The sequence below is a fragment of the Solanum dulcamara genome, chromosome 4 (genome assembly GCF_947179165.1).
Source record: "Solanum dulcamara chromosome 4, daSolDulc1.2, whole genome shotgun sequence".
NCBI classification, from domain to species: Eukaryota; Viridiplantae; Streptophyta; class Magnoliopsida; order Solanales; family Solanaceae; genus Solanum; species Solanum dulcamara.
The window spans coordinates 22,857,616-22,881,833 of record NC_077240.1 but is presented as its reverse complement, the minus strand read 5'-3'; the positions used below and the strand labels follow the sequence as shown (position 1 = coordinate 22,881,833).

The following is a 24,218-nucleotide window of genomic DNA, read 5'->3' as shown; positions in this document are numbered from 1 at the left end:
GTAGATGACCAATGAATTTCCTTTGTAGTTTATAACAAGCACTATCTATGCATACACACTTTGTCCTCATGGTGTCAGCTATAGCTAGTAAGGAGAACTATTACTATAAGCTGAAAAGTTTACTTCTAAACCAAGGGAAATTGCAATATCCGAAATACATGTATCATTAGCGAACATTTGAAATCAAAATGAGGAAATAATTAGCAAGGAGTTATCTTACTAATAAAATTACATAATCAAAACATTAAATTTCTTCCCTATTTCTTTGGTTAGAATTTTTTTTCAAACACAAAGGTCAATGAAAAAGCTCCTAGAGCTCCAGAGGTCTGTGCTGGAGTAACATGGTGGGAAGTAGTTTAAGTTCTGATCAACAATAACATCTCTCCAAATTCAGTTAGTCATTCTTGCGCATCTTACGCCTGAAAAGCATATAAAAGAGTGACAATAACCATTGCCAAATGACAATCAGCCAGTTACTAGACTTTGGTTTAGGCTCTGGTCTTGGTCCAAATAGTCCTTTGTAAAGTTCCTTTTGTTTTTTATAGACAGCCTTCTCGTTTTCTGCAATCAAATACAATTCCCTAGTAATGGCTTTATCTTGTGGGGCAAGCTTACGTGCTTTAAGGAAGTCCTCACGAGCTGCATCGGTCTGACCAAGTATAGACCTAGCCTTTCCACGTCTAAACAATGCTTTTACATTGTTTTCTTCTTCTGCTAGAACCTAATCATCATCAACGAATAGAGCTCAACATCACTAACTTCAACATTAGTAATTTTCTTCTCCGAATAATGAGTTTAAGAACACTGGAAGAAGATAAAGAAATAAATTTCATAATTCAGTTACCCAACTGCTGGCATGGATGCAATTAGTCCTGAAAGAAATTGGACGACTGTATTCTCAACGGTAAAAAAAATGCCAGAACAAATAATTAGGTCATAGCAAACTAACAGGGCAAGGTCTTTAGCAAGAATTATAAACTTGTAGAGCTCTCTTCTACTAGGGAAAGTAAAGCCATGCAGATTCCTTTTTCCCGAGTCTCCATGAGGTAACAAAAAGATAGTAAGCTACTGAAAAAGAAAAAGAACTAGGACAAAATTATCTACAGAAACAGGAGGCAGCAATAGGTATCTAAGCTTTGAAGAAGTGTATGCTTACAATGCTACATTGTGCAATGGCTTCATCATATCGCTGGAGCTTCAGCAGGCAGGCTGCCATGTTCAGATGGCAGGGATTCTTTACTGCTAAAGCCATGTCCCGGAACTTACCAAACAGCTGAAACATGAAGTCATCTCCCATATATGCAATAGCCTAAGGAACACAAATAGAATACATGTACTATGAGGATACATGAAACTTATATGGGTACTGGAAAATATAAAATAATCAACTAAAAGCAGTGGTGAGACCATTTCATATTGTTGCATAGCCTCCTCAAGTTTCTCTTCCTTAAATAAAGCGTTTCCATCCATCTTTCTTCTATCTGCTGTCCCAATTCTCTCCTCTACTGTCATGTCACCTCGTGCTTTCCCCTACATATATTGCACAGAAAATTATAAGTACTAGCACCTTTAGTGAGTACAAAGCAGAAAATAGTTAAGAAACAAATAACTCACTTCTCCAGTCTCATCGAAGCCAATCAACTCAGCTTCATACAGTACATCAGCTGAAGGTGGGACATTAGGGAAAGAGAAGCTTCCTTCTTTTCCATAGGCTAGTTCCCAGCCAACATGCAATAAAGCACGCTCACCAGATTTCATGCTGTTAACGCCAATAGTTAGGCCGGTCATTTCCTTTTTCTCTGCAAGAAACAACAAGACAATACGTCTTATTTTGTATTATACGAGCCGGTTTGGGTTACCAAATTGTGAATAGCTAATAAGTATTAAGCGCTAAAACTGATTTTATAAATTAGCAGTTATGTGTTTGGATAGAAATGCTGAAATTAATCATAAACGGTTGTTGCGCTTGACAAAAAGATGTTGAAAATCAAATTGCAACTAATGGTATGCCCTTATCTTTTTTTTCTTCCAGTGGTTGTAAATGGTAAGTTAGCAGTTCAATTGGAGAAAGATGAGATTGAGGAACAGACTAAGGAATGGAGGAATGCACTTATACTCTATACTATGGGGAATACTCCAAATTACAATTATACGAGAAACTATATGGCTAGAACTTGGAATTATGTGGCCTGCCCTGACCTATATTTTCATGATGAGGGGCTTTCTTGTTGTGAAATTCAAATCAAGTCAGGATAGGGATGAAGTTCTATACTCACGCCCATACACAATTAATAGTGTGCCTCTGATACTGAAGATGTGGACTCCTCATTTTGATGTTCAGCAGGAATATCATAGAACAATTCATCTGTGGTATGGGTTAGATTTCCTAACCTACCTCTGAATTGTTGGGGACCAATTACTTTGAGCAGAATAGCTAGTCGTTTGGTGGAGCCTATGTTTGCTGATGAATGCACTAAGAAACAGAGTAGGATTTCTTATGCTCGAGTTCTTATTGATATGGATGTCAGTTGTAACTCGGGAGCTTCCATCAGAGATTACATTATTGAACCCTCAAGCAAACTTTTCTGCCTGGGATGAAAGCTGGCTGACTCTGACCAATTATCCCATCTAATCCTCCTTGAATCCTAGCAGTTAAAGTGGATATACTACAAGCATGTGACTCAATTGAATGGATCTTTATTGACAAATATTAAAGGAGATTGGTTTCTCTTATGATGGTTCGGTGGATTATGACTTGTATAAAACAATGAGTCATACATTTTTAATATATATGGTGCTTTATCAGAAACTGTTATAGCCTAGAGGGAACTAAGACAAGGGGACCCTATGTCCTCTTACATTTTGTTATAGTGATGAAATACTTGAATCAGCATGTATCATCCAAGATGCCAGAAACTGGGGATTATTCATTTCTGCTTTGCAGATGATCTCCTGATGTTGCAAGAGGAGATGAGACATCTGTGCAATTTCTGAAAGATAGATTTGATCTATCTCTGCAGCTTCTGAACTAAAGGTCAATCTCAGCAAAAATCAGGTTTATTTGGGGGGAGTAGACTTACCAACTCAACAGAGAATCTTGGATATTTTGGGTATGAATTGGGTGATTTGCCCTTCAAGTATCTTGGAGTTCCCTCATCTACCAAAAGATTAACTGTGCTGCAATGCAAGCCACCGGTAAACAAGATCATATCTAAAATCACCACTTGGATGGCTAAAAGTATCTTATGCAGGGAGGATTCAGCTTATAAAGGCAGTCCTATTTGGAGTTCAAGCATACTGGGCCCAGCTATTTTTATTGCCAAAGAATATAGGATGATTGAAGTTGTATGTAGAAGTTATCTCTGGACAGGAGAAAGCAACAATTACTAAGAGGGCTCTAGTAGCTTGGGTAAATGTTTGCCCACCTAGAAGAGCAGGTGGTTTGAACCTTTTGAACTTGAAGATATGGAACCACTACTATTGGGCATTGAGTCTAAAGAAGGAGAAAGGATAACTTGGATCCACGCGTATTATATAAAGAAGCAGTCTATTGATACTATGATTTCACCTGCACAGGCTTCATGGATAATTAGAAAGATCCTGGTGCATGGAGGTAAATTTCCTCATATCTAAAGTTTATACAAAACTGAGATGTGAACTATCTAATGTGGAGTGGAAGAATTTAGTCTGTCATAATTCTGCTGAGCCTAAGTAGACTTTCATTCTATGGTTGCAACTACAAGGAAGATTGAGAACTATAGATTTGCTGCTGAAATGGAGCATCCTTGTGGCTGAGTCATGTGTACTATGTTCTTTAGAACTTGAAACTGATGATCATTTGTTCTTTGAGTGCTCATACACTCGAGCACTATGGAATGATGGAAGTACCTCTTAGAATGGCAACTTGGCAATTGGCATAGAAAAATCCTAAACTGGGAAGCTGAAAAGAAATGGATGAAATAACATACTACAGGTAGGCATGCAAGAGGTGTTATCTTTTGATAAAGGTAACATTTTGTATATCAATCATCAGCTTAAAGCTGGTATCCATAAATTTACAACATTTCCTACATCCACAGGTTGTGTCTATCAGAAGCAAAAGATAAAGGAAAAAAAAAGAAGAAAAAAACTGCCCCTAGATCCTCCTCCATCTTTATAAGGATCCTAGAATGTCTACAATAGCCACAGGATCATCTTTAAACTCTGAACTGCACCAATAGCAAAAAGTGATAATGCAATTCATTTTAATCTTGTGTAAGGGACTGCTTTTTTTTTCAAAACTCCTAGAATTCCTTTCTTTCCATATGGTCCACCAAATAACTGCTGGGACAATTCTCCATCTGTTCTTGTCTGTGCTGCCACTGCTCTCCATATTCCAGCTCTCTAAAGCCTGTTCTGTTCTCTCAGGAACAGTCCAGCTTATGCCTCTAAAGCTAGTAAATAAATTCCACAACTGACCAACCACTTTGCAATGTAAGAACAGATGGTTGATTGTCTCTGCAACCTGCTCACAAAAACAACATCTTGGGCTGATCTGTATTCCCCTCTTCATAAGATTCTCTTGTGTAAGTACAACCTCTTTCACCACCAACCAAGTAAAAACTGCCACTTTATATGGTATCTTGACCTTCCATATGAGCTTCCAAGGCAAAAAGTTAACTTGGGATCCCATCTGGTTCATCTCTCTATATGCAACTCACAGTGAACAATCCTTTGGTTTGGCATTTCCATTTAAGAGTGTCTTCTCCTTCCTTGAAACCTGGGAACTGATCAAGTGCACCGTAAAATTCAGCTAATCTCTCTATCTCCCAATCTTGCATCAGTCTTCTGAAAGTGAGGTTCCATCCATGTTCAGACCATATTTCATGGAGAGTAGCCCCTTGTTGTTGGTTCAGGTTGTGAATATCTGAAAACATGAGTTTGAGACTCCCATTCCCTAACCAGTTATCTTCCCAAAAACTAATCTTCCTCCCATTATTCACATTAAAATATGTTTTTGCATAGAAACCATGCCATAAGTTTCTAATTGATCTCCACACACTTGTTCCATATGTGGATGTCACTTCCATAGTCTTCCAAGGCCCTTCCTTCCCATATTTGGCCTGGATCACCTTCCCCCATAAAGATTGTTCTTCTAAGGGAAGTCTCCACAGCCACTTCATGAGAAGACATTTGTTTTGTTTCCTAAGATTTCCGATGTTTAGTCCTCCCTGTTTTTTGGAAAGTAACAGGGTATTCCATTTGATTAGGTGGAAACCTTTATATTCCTTCTCACCATGCCAAAAAGAGTTCCTTCTCAAAGCATCAATTCTTTCTTCTACCTTTCCAGGAAGGTGAAACACTGACATTAAGTAAGCTGGTAATGCATCCAAAACTGAGTTGATCAGCACTAGTCTACCACCTCTTGATAAATATTGAGATTTCCACCTAGACAATCTTTTTCTCACATCTTTCCACAACTCCAATCCATATCTCTTTGGATTTGCTTTTGGCTCCCGAAGGCATACCCAAATATGTTGAAGGTAGCTGTCCTATTTCTCCACCCAAAATATCCACCAACTGCTGTATTCTGGGCATATCATTGATTGGAAAGATGTGACTCTTTCTCCAATTAATGTGCAGCCCTGATACTGACTCAAAGAGCATGAGGATTATCCTCAGAAGTTTTAGTTGGATGTCTTCTGCATCACAAAAAATCAAAGTGTCATCTGCATACTGCAAATGGGTGATTTCCAGTCTAGTGTTCATCTCCTTGTCCACATTAAAACCCCTTATCCATTCATTCCTATGGGCTATTTTAATCATACTGCTCAAACCTTCCATGACTATCAAAAATAAGAAAGGTGATAGTGGGTCTCCTTGTCTCAATCCTCTGCTTGCTGGAAAGAAACCTTCAGGAGAACCATTAATTAATACTGAGAATCTAACAGTGCTAATGCAAAACTTCATCCATCTAATCCACTTCCTCCCAAAACCCATACTATGCAAAATTCCAAGCAGATACTTCCAGTTGACATGATCATAAGCCTTCTCTATGTCAAGTTTACACATTATACCTGGGATCTTATCCTTCAGTCTTGAATACTCATTTGCAATGAGGACAGCATCAGTAATTTGTCTTCCTTTCAGAAGGCCATTTGTTGTGTGTCAACCAGCTTTGGCATCACCTTCTTTAACCTTTCTGTAACGATTTTGGCAATCAGTTTGTAGACACTTCCAATCAGACTGATTGGTCTGAAATCTCTCAATTCTTTGGCTCCATTCTTCTTTGGGATGAGTGCAATGTAAGTTGCATTGAGGCTCTTTTCAAAGACTTCCTATGAGTGGAAGTTCTGGATAGTAGCCATCACATCCCCCTTTAAAATCGACCAACACTTAATAAAGAAGCCCATAGTATACCCATCAGGTCCTGGTGCCTTGTCTAAAGCACAAGCCTTGAGCCCCTTTAGGACCTCATCTTCTTCAAAAGGCTTCTGTAAATCTTGTTGTTCCTCCCTGCTGATCACTGGGCAGGGATTTATGTTGTAAGAAGGTCTCCAGCTTTCACTCTCACAGTACAGCTTCTTGTAGAAAGAAATCATCTCCCTCTTGATATATGTTGCTTCTGTTAATTCGCTACCTTCCACCACCAGTTTATCAATATGATTGGCTCTCTTGTGAACATTTGCAATCTTTTGGAAGAATTTAGTATTCTTGTCTCCTTTTTTAATCCACAATGCCCTTGATCTTTGCCTCCAAGATATCTCTTCTTTTTTAGCATAGTCTTCAAACTCCTTATTTAAATTGGCCTTCTGAGTTGCTTCATCAACAGAAAGAGGTCTAGCCTGTTGAATATTGTCAAATTCAGTGCTTCTGTTTAGCAACTTCTTTTTTTCTTCTTCTCCAAATTTCCATATGTATTTGAACTCCACTCTTTTAGCTTGACCTTCAAAGCTCTCAGCTTAGAAGCTAAGATATAGTCTGGTCTTCCTTCAAAGTCAAAAGATGTCCACCACTCTTTTACCCTGTCATTAAAGCCTTCAGTCTCCAGCCACCATCCTTCAAATTTAAAGTAGGATTTGGTATAGATCCAACTGCCGCTTGTGAGTGCAATTGGTGAATGATCTGAACACACTCTTGGCATCAAAGGTGTTATCTTGAAAGCTAGTTTTGCTTCTGTGATCTACTCCATATAGATTGAGAGAAACATGAGAATTTTCCCAAACAAGTCTAAACCCATTGATGTTATGCTTCATCATATAAAGCTTGGTCTTTACATCAGGGTTAGATGGAATAAAAGAATGGAGGAATGCATTGGAACATATTAGTCTGGGTAGTGTGATAGTAGTTAGATCTGTTTGTTTTCATGATTGTAATTAGACTTATGGTCTGTTGGTTATGTTTCTGAGAAGGGAGGATTAGGCCTATCCCCCTTGATTAAGTAATGTGCTCACTTTGTAATTACTCCTTCCGTTTTCATTTGTTTGTATGGTTTTGACTTGGCACGGAGCTTAAGAAAGTAAAGAATACTTTTGAACCTTGTGGTCTTAAATTAAAGTTATGTAGAATGTACCAAAATGTCATTTAATCTTGTGGTCTTAAACATGCCATGTGGAAAGTTAAAATTAAAGAGTTGCCAAAAAAGGAAAGAGGCATTCTTTTTGGAGCGGACTAAAAAGGAAAGTAAGACAAACAAATTGAAACGGAGGGAGTAATAAAGTCTCTTTAATTGCGAAAACAAAAAAGAAAAAGGGTCAATCTAGAAGTGCTTAGAAGCTGAAAGTATTTTGGGTATTCATCAAATGCATAGATAAGGCAAAAGGTGCTTATAAACCAATTTGACCAACTTATAAGCTTTACCCAAACACCCGCTAAGTAAATTCAGAAATCCAATGGACTTAAAAAAAAATAACTTCCTCAAAACTCTATTGTAACTTCTTTAAGTTTAAAGCATTTCACGACACTTATTTTGTTTCCACGAATGGTAAAACACACATGTGGAAGCAAGCTATCACGAAATTTAATACTCTATAATCATCAATTGCTAAATTACTATCTCAAAAACTGAGGATAAAATGATCAAAAGTGATACACTGAATGTCCTGCAAAATGGTAAATTGGTTATATACCTTTTCCTATAACCAGCTCAAGAGGTTGTTGTTCACGCCATGTATCTTCAAACTTGTGCTGGGTGCTTTCAGCCCATGCCCTGTAATGCACTATAAAGATAATTCTAGTCATTTTGTGCACTTGAAAGGGAAAAAAGACAGACTCTACTTCACCGAAATTTGAATGATTATACAAGAAATACAACAAAGAGACTGCAAATTTAACTAGTGATTGCAGTGATGGGCTGCACTATATCTGTGTGGCATGCAATGGTTAATGCTGGCCACCATTAAAAGTATAATGTTAAGCTGGGCCATTAAAAGAGGAAAAAAAGATGCAGTGCATGTAATGTAGCACACTTGGCACTAATGTGGATAGTTCAGAGTGAAAGAACTAACAGAGCTTTTGAAGAGAAGGGAAAAACTTTGCTATACAAGTGAGCCTTGTATTGTTTTTCTTGTTAATTTTCGTGCACCTATGAGATTCCAATTAATAAAGATGATGGGACACTATTTGTCGAAACTATATTTTCGGTTAGCGTCTCGGATTGTTGTATATCACTTGAATACCAAGAGTTTTGCTAACAAATCACTACATTTATTACTTTATAGAAACAAATAATCACGATTGCAAGGGAAAATGCATAAAGCCCCCCTTGAACTATGGCCGAATTTCCAGTTACACCCTTTATTTTGCGGAGTTAAATTACCCCCTGAACCTTTTTAAACTTAACTCATTCCGAGACAGGACAACCAAATTTTAGGTACATGGTGATTTGCACGTGCCACCACATGTGTATACCTTTTTCCTTATTCTATTCCAATTTTTTTCTTTTTCTTTTTTTTTCTTTCTGTAGTCTGTGTATAGTTCTCTGCAAACCAAACAACAATGACTTATTCAACTTTCTTTATATCAATTACATTCATGTTTTGTTGAGGGATGGTCCCTCCAAAAGAAAACAAAGAGGTCCTTTTTGTTTGGCAACAATATATGTGAAATCATGCATGACAATTTTGTATCACAGAACACAGATATTTTGTTGTCAAAAAAATAAGAATAGAGAATGAAAAGGAATCTAAGAGATGGTTAAGAAACACTTGCCCAAAGAAAAAGAAAAAGAAAAAAAGATATGCATGAGCTGATCGATTCAGAGGACCCCCAAAGATAAAAAACAAAAAAAAAACAGGCATTATATTTCCTAAACATGTATAAGAAGATGAATGCAACAACTGACATTTGAAGAGAACTATTCAGGAAAACAAGATGCTTGTAGTTTAACTGAGAAGATGTCCTCCAAACAATTAAATCAAATCGATATATCTGAAACAAGGTGACAAATAAAATTCTTCTCAAGATAATAGGCAAGATTGTTGAAATTACAAAAACAATAACTATTAATCGAAACAGGGGCAGCTTAAAGTAGATACTCCAACCAATCAAAATACAGTAGGAGTTCAGTTTTTTCTGAAACCAGAAGATGGTATAGGGCAGGAAGGGGAAAAAACAACCAAACACCAACAATCTTAGCTTCGACTTACCAAAGCATGTTGCGTATTTCGATGGCTTCTGACCATGACCTTCTTTAATAATTTGCTTGGTTACTTTTTCATGGAGGACTTCCACTCCTGAATCAACTTTTGGCGGCCCAGCATCATCCTGGGGAAGTTCTCCACGAACAACTGAAGCGCCTTCAGTGATGATTTCGTCAGTACCACCCTGATCTGCATATAATAAAATTTCAGTAAACATACCTTCTTCAGAAACAAGTATGAAGAAGTAGTTTAAGACTTTAGGTCTAATTTCTCCTGAAAGAATAGCCTTCACTTAAACAGTTAGTTAAGCATTAATACAAAAAGAATAGGCACATTTTCAATAAGGCGACCAACTTCTGCTGATAAGCAAACATCACTTGCAATCCTTCAAACTACAAAAGTAAATTTCTCCATAATCCATGATCCCAATCCTCAACTGCGTGACATATGGCTAGTCACTAGTTAAGTGCACTAGCAAAATAACAAAACAAAGGCGCAGGAGGAACTAATGATGACAACATAAAATTATGATAATGATGGTGGAATCAGTTGATCTTCACAGAAAATTGCTTCCATTTGTAATGAAACATTCAAAAGGAGAAAAAAGTTCTCAAATATGGCAAAGTAACTTCATCAGCAACCAAATGTCCTCCAAATTTTAAGTGATTTAAGATCATAGTCCAAGAAGTACTTGGAAATCGCTTTCTCAAGAACAACATGAATGTCTCTAAAATAATAGAAAATTCTAAAACACGTAACTCTACAACTGAAGTCAACCCAGCATTGTCATTTCAGTGAATCAAACTTTGAAATTTACTTCATATTCCACAATCATATTAAAACAACCTTCCTACCATTAAAGAGGCAAAGATGAATAATAACCAGGGAAAACTTTCAAAAACCAATTATACCATAAGATTACCTATTCAAGGAGTCAGAATTAGATCACAATTATCTAAATTAACAGCTAAAAATTCATAAATGATATTATTTAGCCGAGTAGCAGAAGAAAGCCATAGATTAACGCATTACCAACTGACGAATTCTGCTGCTTCTCCCCTTCTACTTCAGCCATTATTCAAAATCTTGCTCAATTTTCTGAAAACCCAGAATAGCAGCAGCAAGCCAAGTGCCCTCCACTCCAAATAACGATTGTATTATGAAAACTAAACTGGGGTTAAAAAGAAACAAAAAAAATCAAATCTTTATCAAAACCCATTAAGAAAAACACACAATTAAAGTAGCTTAGCTCAGAAATCCAACAATTTAGCAGTATTAATCAACTGGGATTTCACAAGATGAGCAATAATAAGTAGAAGTATTACCAATTACTGATCTTCTTGACAGTTAGGAGTATTTTCAGCGTTTATAGTGTCAAAGTCGCAAGAAAATTGAGGTGGGTTTATCTGAAAATGGCTTTGAAATTATCGAAGAAGATTCGAGATGACAGCGAAACGGCTTATATGAGCACTATATGCCAATGGAGGAGTTTGACCAAAGAAAATAAACGTCTCTTCTTGTGTTTTTTTTTTTGGGCTTTTGGACATACCCGATAAAATTCTCTAAAAATAGAGTTTTTGGCCAAAAACATTTTTAAATTATACCTCAAACTTAAATGACATTTTTAAAATATATTTTTGACAGAAAATATCCTCCAAATATTTGAAAGTTAACAATTTTCATCCTATATTATCAAAATATTAAGTGATCCTACAAAAACATGTGCAATTCATGTGAACAAAAGTTTTTCTGCATAATTCATTACCTGCTAATAAAAACTTTTGAAAAAAATATTAAAAATCGTAGACACTATTACTTGTTGAAATAAAAAATGTTAGGAAGGTGTGAGGATATGATCTGCTCTTCTTCTCTTTTACCAACGAAAAAAAGTTAGAGCTTAATTATTTTCACCTTTTTTAAAGTCAAATTGTAGTTCAATCAATAATTTTTCAGTGCAATCTGATGTTAAGGTGATCAAAATTTTAATTATGTCTCGCATTCGAGTTTTTAATCAAAGTTTTAATTATATCTCGCATTCGAGACACCGCTTAAGCAGATTCAGTTGAGAAGAAACATATTTCAATTGGTAATTTTTTAATATTAAATCACATGAGAAATAAATGAAAACAACTGCTAATTAAATTTAATCGCCCAAAAAGTTTACGATAATATTTTGGCGTATTTCAGAATAATAAATACAAATGGGTGACTTGATTTTTGTAGAATCTGTTACTTTTCTGATAAATTCTAGCAGAAGGATGAAAATTGTTAAATTTCAAATACTTGGAGGATGTTTTCTACTAAGAATAATATTTTAAGGATGTAATCTAAGCTTGGAGTGTAGTGTAAGAATGATAAACTCTGCAAAACTGCATTTAAGAGGAATTGTTTTCGAAATACTCTCAGCTTAGTTAAATCGGTATATGAAAGGGTAAGTGTACATAATCTATATCAAAGACAATTTTCGAAAAATCTGACTCAACCAAATCGCACCAATAATAATTTCACCATAAACATCTACATGTTTAATACAAGTTTTATAAAATTATAAAGTCAAATTTATTACTCGTATATGACTATATATTTTTCCATATCATATATAATAAATATACTCTTGTACGCGTCATACAAATATTATTTATACAACGTTTAAATTTAGTAAGTGATTATGCGTACCAAAACACACATTGGTTAAGTAACATAAATATTAATAAGTGAAAAGGGTCAAATATGCCCCTGAGCTTGTCGAAAATGTCTAGATATACCCTCTGTTTGAAGCTTAGCTCACTCATACCCTCGCCGTCTACATTTGGGCGCATATATACTCCTTTCAACGTTAGTTGCTTTGTTGGAAAATTTTCTTTTTTTATATTACACGTGAAATTGTCAAATCATCATTTAATTGACACATGACATTTATATTAACTAATAAAATTCAGCCAATATCCGATCCATCCGACCCAAAAAAAACTTTTAAACCTATTTTCATCAAAAGCCCTAAATGGGTCTTTTTTCTTCACTTTCTTCTTCTGCGCCGCTGGGTTTCTTAGAAGAAGAAGAAGCTTAAAGAAAGAGTGCTCACAATTATACAAGCTAGATAATGATTGATTTTGTCAAGGTAAGCTTTATCTATTTGATTTTCTTACATTTTTCAGTTAGATTAGGGTTATATGATTAGAGTCGACCTAATGAGGCATGTGTGGGTATTTGATTGTGTCTACCAAAATCACATGAAATCTATTGTTTAATGTTAAAAGGAAGTACATTTTATGCCTTTATAGGCTTTGTTTTTTTTGTCTTTCAGTGGTCTCGAGATGATGTTTTCAAATACTTTATTACATTTTTGTAGCTTTTGATGTGTTTGGTTTGATGTGGTCCCTCTGATTTTGTTTTGAATTTACTTTTTCTTTCATGTATTTTTGAAGGATGATGAAGTTGATATTGTGTAGCATGTGTGGGTATTTGGTATCTGCCAAGGTCACATGAAATCTATTATTTAATGTTAAAGGGTGTGCTTTTTTCTGTCTTTGTAGGCTTTGTTTTGTTTGCTTTTGGTGGTCTCCAGATGATGTTCCCTTTACTTCATTATATTTTTGTAGCTTTAAATGTGTTTGGTTTAATGTGGTCCCTCTAATTTTGTTTTGAATTTACTGTTTCTTTCATGTATTTTTGAAGGATGATTGATGAAGTTGATATTGTGTTCAACCATTGGGATAGTTGGGTCATTTCACCTGAGTTGGCATACACTAAGAAATTGGTGCACTTTTGACATAGTTTTGACCCTGAATTATTGAGTCATAAAGATATATGTGATGAGTTTACTTTCAAGTTAGGGCTTTCTCAGATTAAACAATTGATAGCCACTGGTCCCTCTGATAAGTATTATATAGTAGATGGGGATGATGACATTAGGGTCATCCTGAGCCTATTGTGTGAGAAATTTAAAGTTGTCAACTTCTTTTTTGTGGAGGAGGGTGAGCTCACAGTCTTTGCTCAACTTATCACACAACATACTAAAACATTTTTTTACTGTTGTTGAGGTTGGTACAGACTGTGAACACAATGTTGGTTCTGATTGTGAATGGGATATTTCTGAGGGTGAGGAATATGATAATGAGTAGATGGAGGCTATTAGCAAGGAAAAGAGAATAGTAGTAGGTGATAGGTTGAAAAACTACAAGGAATTGCAATTTGGAATGTCAGTTAAAGATATGAAAGAAGGTAGGCAGGTTGTGAATTTTTATGCATTAACTAACAAAAGGGCTTTGACTATAATCAAGTGTGACTCAAAGATAACTAGGTATGGTTGTGAAGAGGGGTGTCCCTTTAGATGTTTGATTTCAAGAGATGGTAAGATTGAAGGGTTTAAGATAAAGACTCTCATCAGTAAACACACATGTGAAGAGGCCTTTTTTAATCCTAGAGCTGATTCAGCCACATTAGCTCAATACTTCAAGAACAAACTTCAAAATAATTCCAAGTACAAGGTAAAAGATATGAGAGCAGAACTTGAAAATGATTTTAAGTTGAACGTGTCTCAATCCATGCTTAAAAGGACTAAGTGTATGATTCTTGAGAAGTTGGAAGGTAGTTATATAGATGACTACAACAAGCTTGAGGCCTATGGCCAAGAGATTAAACAGTCTAATCCAGGAAGTGATGTTTTGATAAATATCTCCAAGGATGTCCTAGCTGAAGGAAAAAGAAAATTTTTGAGGATGTACATGTGTTTTGATGCTCTAAAAAAGGTTGGAAATCTGGTTTGAGGCCATTAGTTGGAGTTGATGGTAGATTCTTAAAAGGTAGATGTAAGGGCATGTGTGTTGGTTGTACTAGGACAAGATTCTATGAACAGTTTCTTTCCACTAGCATGGGCAATAGTAGACAAAAAAACAAGCAGTACATGGTGCTGGTTCATTGAGTTATTGAAGGGGTCTTTGGACCTTAGAGATGGTACAAGAATTACATTCATTTCAGATATGCAAAAAGTATGATTCCCAATTTTTACTTCCAAATTTCATATTTTAATTTCATGTTTCTCATTTTTTTTATTTCACTGTTACAAGGATTATTAGATGATGTTGAAAAAGTGTTGCCTGAAGCTCAACATAGGTATTGTGTGAGACATATTAAGAGTAACTGGTGCAAAAAATGGAGGAGTGGTCAAATGAGGAAGCTTATGTGGTGGTGTGCATGAAGTTCATATAATGAAGAGTTCAAGGACCAGTTGAATAAGTTAGGAAATTTATCAACAGATGCTGCAAGGGATTTGGTGAAATATCCACCAAAGGCATAGTGTAGAGCTTATTTTGATACTCAGTGTAAGAACATTATGGTTGATAACAACTTCACTGAGTCATTCAATGCATGGATCCTTGAGGCTAGAGAAAAGCCAATAATCAAGATGTTAGAAGACATAAGAGTAAAAGTGATGGGATTGCTAAGGAAAAATAAAAATAAGTTGAGGACTTGGGTTGCTGATTTTAGTCCAACTTGCATGAAGTTGTACCTTGAATTTAGGGCCATAACACATCACTGTAAGGTGGAATTCAATGGAGATTGGGGCTATGAAGTGTCTGATGGAGAAGATAGACACACTGTTAATCTTGAGCAAAAAAAATGAACCTGCAGAATTTGGGATTTATCAGGTATTCCCTGCTCATGCCATTAAAGCATTGACACACAAAAAAGTTGATCCCAAAATTGAAATTCATTGGTGTTATAGCAAGGAGGCTTACATGCTAACCTATAAACACAAGATGCAGCCTGTAAAAAGTCAAATGTTCTGGAAGGTTAATCATTCAAGTACAATGTTGCCTCTTGATGTTGTGAAACAAGTTGGCAGACCTATAGTGAAGAAGAATAGAGAACCAGATGAAGCAAGCAAAAGAAAATGTGAGTGGTCCCAATCCAGAAAGGGCACTCAAATGACATGTAGTAACTGTGGTGAACCAAACCACAATAAAAAGGGTTGTTATAAGGTAAGCTATAAAATATTTATTGGTAATATTCCTTTTTTCTTACTTTTTCTTATTGTAAGTTCATTAAAAACATACTTATTGATTGCAATTTTTTGATAGGAAAAATCTACTAAAAATAATGCATATTCAAGGAAAGGATTGACTGGCACCAGTTCACAATCAAGAACAATGGAAAGTGAATATGAGACTGAGATTGATACGCAAGAGTCTACTTTTCAACCACAAGCTGCAACACAAGAGTTTGAACCATATGGCCCTAATGTTGGAAATAAAGAAGACCCGCCCCTAAAACCAAGGTGATTTGTGAATCAGATTTACGAACTGAGAAGATGAAGACAAGAAGTGTTTCAACTGGTACAAGAAAAAATTAATTTACTGGAGATCACGCTGGTGCCTCAATGCCAATTAATCTACCTTATTCTCCTGTCAAAACAACATGGAAGGGCAAAGAAGTTGTCCCTTCCGAACATGTGCAAATGGTGGCAAAAAAGAAAAGGATCAAGATGATGGAGGTTAAGGGAAGAGGAGAACCAGTACTCGATGATAATTTCTAGTAATTTATTTTCTATGTTAGTTTTTTGTCTTAATCCTATAATAGTTAACCACAGTTGGTTGACAAACAATATAGCTTGTAGTAATTTTTTGGTGGCTAGGTCATGTATCAGTTACTCTCATGTATCAAACTCAAATTTAAGATGAAATTTTATGTATCAGATTCTCATGTATCAAACTTTAATGCTTCTGATACATCTACAACTTATATCAATACAAGATGTTATGTATCAACCATAATTCAGTTGAAAACTAATACAACAATCTTTAATGTATCAACCCTTAATCTGTTGAATATGTTGAATGGTTATGTATCAGTTACTCTCATGTATCAAAATCAAATTTAAGATGAAAGTTTATGTATCAGATTCTCATGTACATTAGCAGCTTTACTGCTTTTGATAACATGAGAACCTGATACATGTATCAAGCTTTACTCTTGTAGGAGTATGAAGATCTTAATGAAAAGCCAAGAGAAGTATTAAAAACATTTTAAACTTGGAATTTAGGGTGTATTTTACTCATGTTGTTATAACATAAAGGGCGTAATTATCAATAATTCAGAAACAAAACTAATAATTCGCGCAAAATTTAAGAGCGTTTTCAATACTTGACTCTAAAATTAATAATTAGTAGTATAGAAGATAACAAGCTAGCCTGGTTGAAGGCAAATAGAAGGGAAGCAGGAAAATAGTTGATCTCCTTCATTGAAGCTGCAATTCTTCTAAGACCAAACAACCTAGAAAAAGCTAATACTGACATTGAAATAGGTTTTACCTTAACTTTAACAAAATCAGATCCTTCCATTTTGTTTGTGTAATATAAGGAACCAATTTTTCTTTGTTTGCTTAATAAATTACTACGTACAAAAGTACAAAATTTTATACCAGTGAAAGAGAATCATGGATGTACACGTGGTGCCGCCTGAGAAATCGGAGGTTGCAGCCGTATCTTGCCGCTGCTATACTTTAATAGCGGCTATACAGTGTATAGTATTCAATGGTTACGATTCTATTATATAATTTCTTTTTTGGCAGAATGTTAGATCAAGAAAGATTTTGATGATTGACAAAAAGACGAACAAATAAAAGAAACAGGTTGCTATGACATATTCCTTTCAGACCGAGTCCGATTGGGATAAGGAGAAAATCAATCCATACGAAGCAGAAATACTAAGGCGGTGGATGGAGCATGTTTATAACCTGTCCAATTGCGTAAAGTTTTCTTTCTTAAGAAGATTCCTGCAAGGAAAGAGAAATAATAAAAGGACATTGACTCCAACTCAAAGAAGGAGAGGTTTTGCAAGTCTACAAGGAAAAGGAAGCAGTAAAAGGACATCAACTTCAACTCAAAGAAGGAGAAGTCTTGCATCTATAAATAAAGAAAGGTTTTCACAAAGAACCTAGAACACTTACATAGAAAGAATCAAGCAGAACGAATTCAAATAAGAGAGAGTTCATATTTGAGAGAGTTCTGATTAAAGATTCAAGTGCAGCCAACGCAAGGAAACGAGATTGAAGAACCTGATCCATAAGCTTATGCTTTATAGTTCTTAAGTCAAGTTTGCTTGTAATGCATTTTATTGAGTTGTATTTTAAACGCCTTTTAGATCCAGTAAGTTATAAACTGGAGTAGAAATATAGTTTTCAAGTTGGGAAACTTGAAGACTTAGTACATAAACCTTGGCAGGTTTGTGTTGTAGTTTAGCGATTAGAGTTAGTTCCTAGGATTGCAAGAGTTGTAATCTAAATACATAACTTGAAGTTGATTCAACAGTCAGGGTGATTTTTGATTCATAGGAGTTAGAGTTTATAATTCCTTAGGTTACATAGGTTTGTAATCTTAAACTTTTGAGGTTTAGAGTTTAGTGAAGTTGAAGTTAAATCCTACAGAGATGTAGGTCATGGTTTTTCACCCTTTATGAGCCGGGGTTTTCCACGATAAAGTATTGTGTTATTACTTTATTTTCTTTATATAAACGTAGTTCTTATAATCTGCAAAGGAACAGATAGAATATACATGTTCCTTAGACAAATCTGGGGGTAAGAATTCAAACACATAATACATAAATATATTTTTTAACTTTTCCTCATTTCAATTTATGCCCTCAAACTTTGAGTGTGCACAAGTAGACACGTAAACTAGTATAAAATTGAACAAGTAGACAGACATGTACGACGTGGCACAATACATGTAGAACACTACGTATGACACAAAATTGTCATATAGGACGAATGTGTCTATTTGTTCAAATTTTAGATAGTTAAAGTGCCTACTTGTGCATTAGTAAAGTTACATGTCATAGCTGTCAGGTGAAGCCAAGTTAAGGGTCATATTTATATATTATGCCTTTTATTTTTATTTCGTCGAATATTGATTTTATGATATTTAATGCTTGTGACCTCCTCTTTATGTCTGGTCATAATGATTCATCTGATATTATATTTTATTATAACAATGTTATCATAAATCACCAATATGGATTATGGTGCAGTGATGAAATTATTTTATTCTTAATTAAAAGTTTCGAGTTCGAGCCCTGAATATAAAGAAAATTTTGTTGAGAGTATCATATCTGAATGGATCCTACAATGTGTGATCTGGATTTGGCTAGAGCTTCATAGAGCTTCGAACACTGAAAAAAATAGAAGATATCATCATAAATCATTATTTTATGAATTGAATTTTATTTAAGGAAAAAGGCTCAAATATACCATCGAACTTTGAGAAAAGGCACATTTATGCTATCTATTAAAAGTTTGGCTCATCTATGCCATTACCGCTAGATAAAAGGCTTATCTATGCCATTATTTTTTAACTCCAATTTTACAAAATTACACAAAAAACTTTTAATACTTTTCTATTGGAATTTTGAATCAAACACTCTTTTGCTGCTTCTTCTTGAAGAACACACGAAAAATACCAAGAACTCCAAATTTCTAACTTCTTCAATTTTTCATGAAATCACCTCAAATTTCAATATTATCATCCCTCCGAAGTAGAAATCAAAATCTAATATCTTTTGAGTTCGAATTCAGCCTAACCTAACAAGACACACTTAAAATTTCTTCAAAGTTTCAAAACTTTAACCTCTTTTAATGGTGGAATTTTTGCCACAATTCCAAATTAATTAAAATTTTGAACATAGACATAGTGAACTTTAACATAGTATTTTTTGAATCTATATTCAAAATTTCAAATATTTTGGAGTTGTAGCGAAAATTCCACCATTAAAAGAGGTTAAAGTTTTGTAATAAAAATTTAACTCATTCACTATCATCCACAAGTTTTTTTTATTAAAAATATAACTCATTCAAATACTTACGACTTTTTATAGATAGTAGAACTCAATTCTATCTATAAAATTGAAACTAAAGGGTCTTATATATATTTCTCAACTTTGTCAATTAGAATTAATATATCATTCGTTATAAAAGTGATTTACATATATCCATACCGTTATAACAATGACTCACATATACCCCCCTATTGTTACAAAAGTGACTCACATATACCCTTTTATCAAACAAAAGTGAAAAAATTAATTTTAAATTATTTTTTTTATTTTAAAGTTTAAATTTTTTTTTATGTAAGGGTATATATGATTCTTTTCATACATTATTATTTTTTGACTTCTTTGATTATCATTATTTGAGTTTCTTATTCTTATTTTATTTTTTTCTTCATTCTTTAGTGTAAGAATATGAGGGGGGGGGAGTGTGAAAGAAAAAGGAGAAAAAAGTAAGAAAAAAGTTTTAAAACTAAATATTTTTCGGATATATTGTAATTTATTTTTTTGTATTCTATAAAAATAATTGGGGCATGTGTGATAAATTTTACAAGAAATTTAGTGAAAAATATATTTGACCATCACAATAATAAATTCAAACTAGCCATTGAATCAAAAAAAATAAACAAAAAAAATGTGTGAGAAGTATAAAATATACTCCTACATGAATATTCTTCTTTAACAAAAAAAATTTTAGAACTACATTTAAAATTAATTTTTCACTTCTGTTAGAGTAAAACATATATGTGAGTTATTTGTATAACAGTAAAGATATATTGAGCTACTTTTACAAGAAGGGCTATATCAGCTATAAATGACAAAGTTGAGGGACATATGAAATCATTTTCCCTTGATTAAGTACCTGTAGATTTGCATATTAGTAAGACTTTCTATTTTATATTGTGAATGTCTCAGAATTACAATTAAGAATATCATTTTTAGGTTTAAAAAAATAAGTATTTAAAGGCATATTATAATATATTATATTTTTTAAGGAAAAGAACACTTGTACCCCCCAAAAGTAAAATATTTATCCTTAAAAGCTTCATTACTTTCATATTCTCTTTTTATTTTAAATTCGCGCACTGATATCATGCTAATGTCAGCGCTCACTTTTTTTCCTCTCTGATACCATTAGGGGTCTTTTGATTTGGATACAAGTTATAATGGGATTAGTTGTAATAACCTTTTTATTTAATGAAGGGTCAATTAAATGGGTTGCAGATTTAAAAGAGGGGTCAATTGATAATTTAACCAATAACTTTTATTATTAAAAGAATCAAAAGGAGTGGCTGTCCTTTCAGTTAAAAGGAGTGGCTGCCCTTGCAGATTTCTCTCCTCACACTCCCGAGTAGAATTTTATGACAGATTTTGTTTGTTCTTTGGAGTTCAAGTCCCTTTGACCACTGTTTTGGGAGATAATAAGCTTCAAGTAATGACATCAAATTTGTTCATAATAGTATATACTTGTACCTTATTAAATTTGCAGAAAAATAGTAATCTCTTTCTATTTTACCATAGCTCTTAAAATAATTGAAGCAATGATTAGAAATCAATGATGCGATAGTGATTATGGATTGATAATCCTTAGGCAACTTTTGTTCTAAAAGTATTAAGAAAATTAGAAATTTAAGCCATTGTTGGCTGCGAACTGGATTTGCTTTAGCAATATGGCTTGCTTCGAATTTTTCTTTTTATCTTTAATTCATGGTTTCAGGGTGAAATATTAAGGTTTAGATCTAAGCTTAAAAGTTGGGATATTGAGACTTGACCCGACTAGTATAATTGATATCGTTTATCAATATTTTGCATAGATTGAGGGAATTGGGGGCTATTTTGGTTGGTGTTCTACGCGTGCAAGGTTGTGGAACTTGTCATTAGCGAGGTAAGTCAGACTTTAAGCTTTAGAGCTTATTTTTCATACTTGCTTTGAAAAATGCATTTTCTTTGCCTAGTCCATGTGTTGGGACAAACGTGTGCTTGATAGAATTGGTGGTTTTGGATCAGCCGTAAATATGCTATTTTGTGAAGAATATCAAATAACTTTATAAGTTATATGTGGTGTGATATTGGATATATTTCTTCATTATCGTGGTATAGCTACTGGGGGCATACATAGCTTCTGTAATATGTTAGGGGCATATTTATGCTACCGTAATATGTTAGGGCTTTGTACATGCTGCCGTAGTATACTTTGGAGAATTATATATTCTGTCATGGACTTGTCGAGGTGATGGTTTGATCTCTTTCATTGTCGTTTATGACAAGCTTGGAGTGTGGATTGAGTGGAAACATGTAATGTCCTTTTTGGAATATTTGGTTGGACTTATTGAGCTATATATTATAAAATAAATTCTTGTGCATATCATTATGTATTTATTGTGTAGATGTATTTTCTAACTCTTGTTTCAGGGGTATTAAAGTAGCGGGTCAAGGATCTTACTTGGTTATATTTATATATAGCTCAATCTTTACTTGCATGTCTATGCAGATACTGTAGCAGAGGGTGAGACTAGTAGCTAACTAGTTCGTTCATGTGGATTCTATCGCTAAGGTGGGCCTTCACATTATTTATGGAGGCTACTATTTCAGCTCTATCTATTTTTAGTTAATAATTTCTTTTTCATGGGGTTTGCAAGCCCGAGAGTTAAACTCATGTAACTCTATTAGATGCCCCATGGTCGTATTGTGGGATTTGGGCTAGATATACATTATTTAAGCGTCCATTTTTTTCATAAATCAATATACAATTTTGGTTTGATAATTATTTCATTTTAAGGAATATTGATGAGTTTTGTAGCTGCACATATTTTATCTCAGTGCTTAAATAATTTGATTGAGTGTATGGATATTTAGTTCGCTTGACAGATGGTGATAGAGGGTGTCAGTCACGTCTAAGGGGTATTTTGGGATGTTACGAAATTGGTATCAGAGCTTAGACATTAAGTCCCGGGTCATAGAGCAGTGTTTGATAGATTGTTGTTCATGGGTATGTAGGCTCCCATACTTATGACCTTGAGGCTACTAAACATTTAGGATGTTTCCTTTTATTCATTATTTGTTAGTGCGTTGAGTTGAATCAAGTATAACCTTCGAATATTATTTTCGCAGATGACTAAGAAACGTGGTTCTTCCCCTACTTGTCGATCTAACGCATTTGTTAGATGTGGTGCGAGACATGGAACTACCTCCGGTGATAGTCAAGGTAGGCTCATCCTACTAGGGCTCAGATTAAAGCACATGTCAATCCTCAGTCAAAAATTGTGAATAGGGGTCAACCTCGAGTTAGTGCTCCAGAGCGAGTACAGGAACAGGTTGTTCGGAATGCTTTACCAACAATGCCAACTACTATACCTACTGTTTCTTTGCCTGCATATGTTGGGACAAGATTGTTGAATGTGTTGGAGTCCTTAGTGCCTAATCAAGGTAGAGTTTAAGTCCCTCCGACAACTTTCCAAATGCAAGAATAAGCTTAGTTGAATGTTACGGCTACTCAGACACCTCATGTGGATCCTCAACAAGTTGTTCATTCAGGTGCAACTTCAGGGCAACCTAAGGATCTTAATAATTTCATGGATCTTAACCCACCAGAGTTCGATGCAACACCATCTTTTATTGAGCCTCAGAAGTTAATAGATCATTGTGAAAAGATACTTACTACATTGGGGTTGAAGAAGATTCATGGTGTGGAAGTTACCACTCTCATTTTCTCTAGGTCTCCAGAAGTATGGTGGACTTCCATTTAGAGAGGTAGAAGGGTTACCACCTATCACTTGGTCAGAGTTTTCAATAATATTTAAGGACAGGTTAATTCCATTAAGCAAACAAGATGATATGAGACATCAGTTTCATGATCTGCGTCAGGGTACTATGACAGTTACAGAGTATGAGTCCAAGTTCATTGATTTGTCTAGGTATGTCCCATTTTTAGTTGCAGATCTGAGAGAGAAGGTGAGACGATGTATGGATAGACTTGAGCATTTTATCGTGGTCCTGTAATACCAGATGTGTAAAATGGTACGTATTCAGATGTGGTTGACACTTCTCTTCCTTGTGAGTCCTATCTAGAAATGGAGAAAGTTGAATGAGAAAGAAAAAAGATTCATAATGTAGGTGGGTTTAGTGGTGCTTCATCTGGGGGAAATAGTAGTTTTCATCGTGGGCAGTCCAGTTCTACTCAGTTAGAGTCAGTGATGCAATATTCTAGGAGTGACTATCCAGTTAGATAGGGTAAACAAAAGATGTAGATGAAGGGTGATAGTTCCTCTCAGTCTGGACAACATCCAAGGTGTCCTACTTGTGGGAGGAATGATAGTGGTCATTGCTTTGGTATTGATGGTCCTTGTATTACTTGTGGTGAAAGAGGGCATATTGCTACATTCTATCCTAAGGGAGATCCTTGTACAAGTCAAGCTACTACACAGGTGCAGAGGAATATTGTAGGTGCACAGGCTCAGATTCAGCCAGCTAGGGTCGCTCCAAAGAGTGCTCTTAGATAGGGTCGACAGGGTGCTCATAGAGCGGGTAGACCACTAAGATTATTTGCTATGGCCAGACAGGATACTGAGGCATCCAATGCAATAGTCATAGGTATTATCACTACCAATTCTCTTGAGGCTTATGCTCTTATTGATCCTGGTTCTACGTATTCATATGTATCTTCATCCTTTGTTATATCCTTAGAATGAAGGCTTGAGACTCTTATCGAGCCATATATGGTTATGACCCCAAGGAGAGGCTTTAGTAGTGTATAGAGATTATGTGATAATTGTTCAG

At 34.9% G+C, this 24,218-nt stretch overlaps 1 protein-coding gene and 1 pseudogene across 2 annotated transcripts; one reads left to right on the top strand and one right to left on the bottom strand.

Annotated features, from left to right (window-relative positions):
* Nucleotides 1-100: 100 nt before the first annotated feature.
* Nucleotides 101-11,127, bottom strand: LOC129886979 (peptidyl-prolyl cis-trans isomerase FKBP42). 2 transcript variants are annotated; one of them, XM_055961897.1, is made up of 8 exons: nucleotides 10,946-11,127; nucleotides 10,653-10,791; nucleotides 9,627-9,809; nucleotides 8,109-8,198; nucleotides 1,615-1,799; nucleotides 1,408-1,530; nucleotides 1,157-1,309; nucleotides 101-721 (listed from the first exon to the last, which is right to left on the bottom strand). In XM_055961897.1, the coding sequence occupies exons 2-8, from the start codon at nucleotides 10,693-10,695 to the stop codon at nucleotides 395-397; spliced, it is 1,104 nt and encodes a 367-aa protein (XP_055817872.1). In that variant the 5' UTR covers nucleotides 10,696-10,791; nucleotides 10,946-11,127; the 3' UTR covers nucleotides 101-394. The 2 variants fall into 2 exon arrangements, with proteins under 2 accessions (XP_055817872.1, XP_055817874.1); XM_055961899.1 differs by having other exon boundaries at nucleotides 10,653-10,786.
* A 3,825-nt stretch (nucleotides 11,128-14,952) lies between these two features.
* Nucleotides 14,953-23,941, top strand: LOC129884109 (uncharacterized; annotated as a pseudogene).
* The last annotated feature ends 277 nt before the right edge of the window (nucleotides 23,942-24,218 follow it).